The sequence below is a fragment of the Spea bombifrons genome, chromosome 2 (assembly GCF_027358695.1).
Source record: "Spea bombifrons isolate aSpeBom1 chromosome 2, aSpeBom1.2.pri, whole genome shotgun sequence".
NCBI lineage: Eukaryota > Metazoa > Chordata > Amphibia > Anura > Pelobatidae > Spea > Spea bombifrons.
The window spans coordinates 131,948,593-131,952,189 of NC_071088.1; the positions used below are offsets into that span (position 1 = coordinate 131,948,593).

A 3,597-nucleotide genomic window follows, 5' to 3' on the forward strand; every position below is an offset into this window, starting at 1 on the left:
GGATCGGTGGTCGTCCTACATCAGTGCTCTAAGGCTTAACCCTTTCAGCTCCTTAGGGCTGTGAAATACACCTGCTGCACACCCCTCGCACACATAAACTCAATATACGTTTCTCTAGAGCTATGAGCCATTAGAACCCAGTTCACCCGGATACACAGTACCACTATACACCTCTCCAGCTGCACATCACGACATGTCGCTAATCCCCGGCACCCCGTCTGGAGACTCTTATCCTTTTTTGTTTGTTTCTTTTTAAATTAGCAGCAATATATTCGCTCGTTTACACGCCAAGTGCATGCGACTCGTACCTAGCCGGCTATTCCCGACCCGTCCGGCTTTGTGCAAATACCGCGGTATCATTTACAGATAGCAAAATTCCACACCCCGCGACAAATACTAATAAACGGCTTCAATTCAACAAAAAGTACTTCGTAAAAGCCCAAGCCTTTCCCTTAAATAGAATTATTGGTACATATATATAGAAAACATCAAACAGTGCTTATCTCGTAACGTAACTCCCGAAAAGCGGCAGAATATTCCCAACCACAGGAGCATCTCGTTAACTCTTTGGGTGCCGCGCACTCCCAGGTAACAAGGTCTATATCCAGGGTCGCTTTTTTTCCCGGGGGCACATATAAAATTTGACATGTTGCTGCCCAGCACATGTAAAGCGCGCGTGTCCCGACAAAATGGCTCGTGCTTATCTTAGGTGTACCTGGTGCCATACCACCCACCCCGTCAACCGGTTGGCAGGGTGTCACTCAAACCGGCAGCACTGCTGTGCATGCGCAGAATGCATTATCCGGCGTCCTATACATCTGAGAATGAAATCGGGAGCACGGATCCCACTGACTTGTCCCAAAACTCAGCCCTCATAACAAATTACCGGTATCTTGCATATCATTGAAGTTAATGCCACATCCAATGGAACCGTACTATGCACAACACGCTCAATGCCCTCTCCCAGGACAGGACGCATGTATTACTTATCAGCTATCCACGCACCCAACCCGGTTTCCAAACACAAACCTGCTTACTCACGACTTGATATGAAATCATAAGAGCAACGGGATCAGAGTTCATTTCTTTAAATAATAATGGCTAGCCCACTGCGAACGGGGTTAAATAACGCCATGTCTACAGATCCGCCAGGGGAATCCGATTAAACCGACGACACCGGGCCGCTTTATATTAATCCCCGAGCTGCGCGTCGCCTCTCAAAGCTGCCGAAAAGATTTCATACTTTCTGGAATAACTCAGGAGTTCTTCCAGTCGTAACCCGATTAACGCCGTCAGCTCTCAAACCAGCCTGCGAGATCCGATACCGTCCGAAACCGATTCCCAGCCGTCTTCGCGGTTTCACAGGCGGTGCAGTAGTGCTCGTCCCAAAAGGACGGCACGTGGACGTCGTATTGCTTCTTCCAGGTGAAGTACCTTCTGTAGCGGTGCATGTTCTTGTCGAGAAACTTCAAGTACACGGCCAATTTCCTCGGGCTGGAAAAATCATCCACGTGGATGAACGAGTTGCGAGGTATGAACATCTCGTAGTTGTATCGGCTCGGACCCATGACGATGGGGACCGCGCCAGCCTTGAAGGCGTTTCTCCATAGTTTTTCGGTAATATAATCCGTGTGCAGTGAATTCTCAAAGGCAAGGTAAAATTTATATTCAGAGACCGTCTTGACAATATTATCGTCTTTTAAATCCATCCCGTATCGTCCGTATATGTCGATCTCGACGTACTCCCTCAACTGGTTATAGTACTGGACCCTCTCGTGATCCTCGCTCCAGTTGCTTATCACCCACGCCACCAGCTTTTTTTTCCTCGGGAGAATAACTTTAGGTTTCTTCCTGGAGAACAAATAGCCGTACGGCATAAAAATATCAGAATCCACCCTGTACGACATGGTCCAGTTGAATATGCCCCCTAAGCTTGACAGCCACGGGGAATGGGACGGGGATTCGAAATTCATCCAAATCCATTTTTGAGAACTTGGTCTTATCATGGGGAAGTCACTGAAATCGCCGATATCCCTGTGGTGGAACAAGATGGCATCGGCCTCCTGGTGGAGGCTCCTGTTTGTGGTAAGATTGCACCCGGTGATGTTAAATAGGAGGTGGCAGTCCCCGAGGCGGCGTCTTTTGCCGAAGGGTTCGTACCAGATGAGGACGGTCACTTGTTTCGGTGGGTTTGAGCTCCCCCATAATATTGGGAAACGTATGACACTATGTAACAGGTCCTGGGTGCACACGTACACAACTAACAACGTACAGGTCAGGCTGGCTGCCAGCCACCGAGACCTCAGCGCCCGCCACCGGCTTCTCCTGCAAGGTCTCCAACTGCACATCTTTTCCAGCGACAGCAAACTTTCCTCTCTCACCCTCACTCGCTTAAGGCTCTTTCACTGATACGCGTCAGTTTTCCAGCACATCGAAAGCGATAAGCGTGCGGATCCCGAACGAGCCCCGATTTCAGCATTCATCATAGGTGCGAAAGTTCAGCAGATAAATCTCGAAAGCTCTGTCCCTCGCTCCGCGACACAGAAGGAATGACTCAGTGGACGCGCTCGTCCTTTCCTCTGAATGCCTGCGGGGTTTGAAAAGAAGTTTACAAAAGAACGTCAACAAATGTGAAATCCATTCATCTCCATTACATCGGCGTACGAAAAACTAGCGCGTCTTAGACATCCCCGGCCCCCGTGCCCCGTTACCAGCAGGTTCGCGTCTCGGTCTGCCGTGCAGCTTGCGTTGTACTGAAAGACGAAAGGAACTCACCGGCAAATTGGCAGCAGCTGAACGCATCGAGAACAGACGGCTTCCTCGCTGGGAACGTGCCTCGGTGCAGCTCATCCTGACGTTATTCAAAATTCAGGAGCCCACAACAGGCATCAGAGCCCCCGTGACTACAAACACGACTTTGAAGCGCAGGCAGCCCTCTCTTTCAGCAGACCCGGTGGACCCCCGTTGAATTCGTGTGACCGCGCACAGCCTTTGCCTGTGTTTAAGTGAAGTTGGGATCGCCCGGGAGGGAAGAGAGGCAGCCCTGCTATGTTCAGCAGCTTTCCACATTCACACAGCAGCACAGCAGACCTCACTCTCCACATCATCACTCAGTCACACCTCCACGTGATGTCATCTGTCACTCAGGAAGTTCCCTGAGAAACACGAGATGGACTTCGAGTGTCTGTGGCAGTCACCTTCCCGTTAACCCTTTATTCCTTTAGATCATATTTCACCAGGAAGAACGCACTGACGTTTTTTTTTCTTCTAAAGAGCGCTTACAATTGTACAATTGTCCGAGGCTACACAAGTCAAACAACTCAAAGCCTTTTGGACAGCACATAAGGGGTTAAACCCAGCACACATCTAGGCTGTCTCAAGAAAGTTGTGCAAAGTAAATTAGATTTCTTTTTTTCTCTCTTATCCCCCCTCGAGCTATTATAGAGCATGAGTTTTGTGCATGCTGACGACGTATGGAAATCTACAAATAATGCTATTTTAGAGCAAGTTACGGGCCAACTGTTTGCAAAAAATAGCAATTTATATTCACTTTATTCAGATAATAGGGAAAATATGATTTGTGGATAGCAGGGAAAT

General features: G+C 48.8%; 1 protein-coding gene across 1 annotated transcript; it reads right to left on the reverse strand.

Moving 5' to 3' along the window:
* Positions 1–242: 242 nt before the first annotated feature.
* FUT4 (fucosyltransferase 4) lies at positions 243–3,049 on the reverse strand. The gene is made up of 2 exons (XM_053456531.1): positions 2,776–3,049; positions 243–2,587 (listed from the first exon to the last, which is right to left on the reverse strand). Exon 2 carries the CDS (start codon positions 2,346–2,348, stop codon positions 1,293–1,295), a length of 1,056 nt encoding a protein of 351 aa, XP_053312506.1. The 5' UTR covers positions 2,349–2,587; positions 2,776–3,049; the 3' UTR covers positions 243–1,292.
* Between the last annotated feature and the right edge of the window lie 548 nt (positions 3,050–3,597).

Coding starts and splice junctions, on each gene's coding strand:
- FUT4 (XM_053456531.1), bottom strand. CDS start 2,348: ATGTGCAGTTGGAGACCTTGCAGGAGAAGCCGGTGGCGGGCGCTGAGG.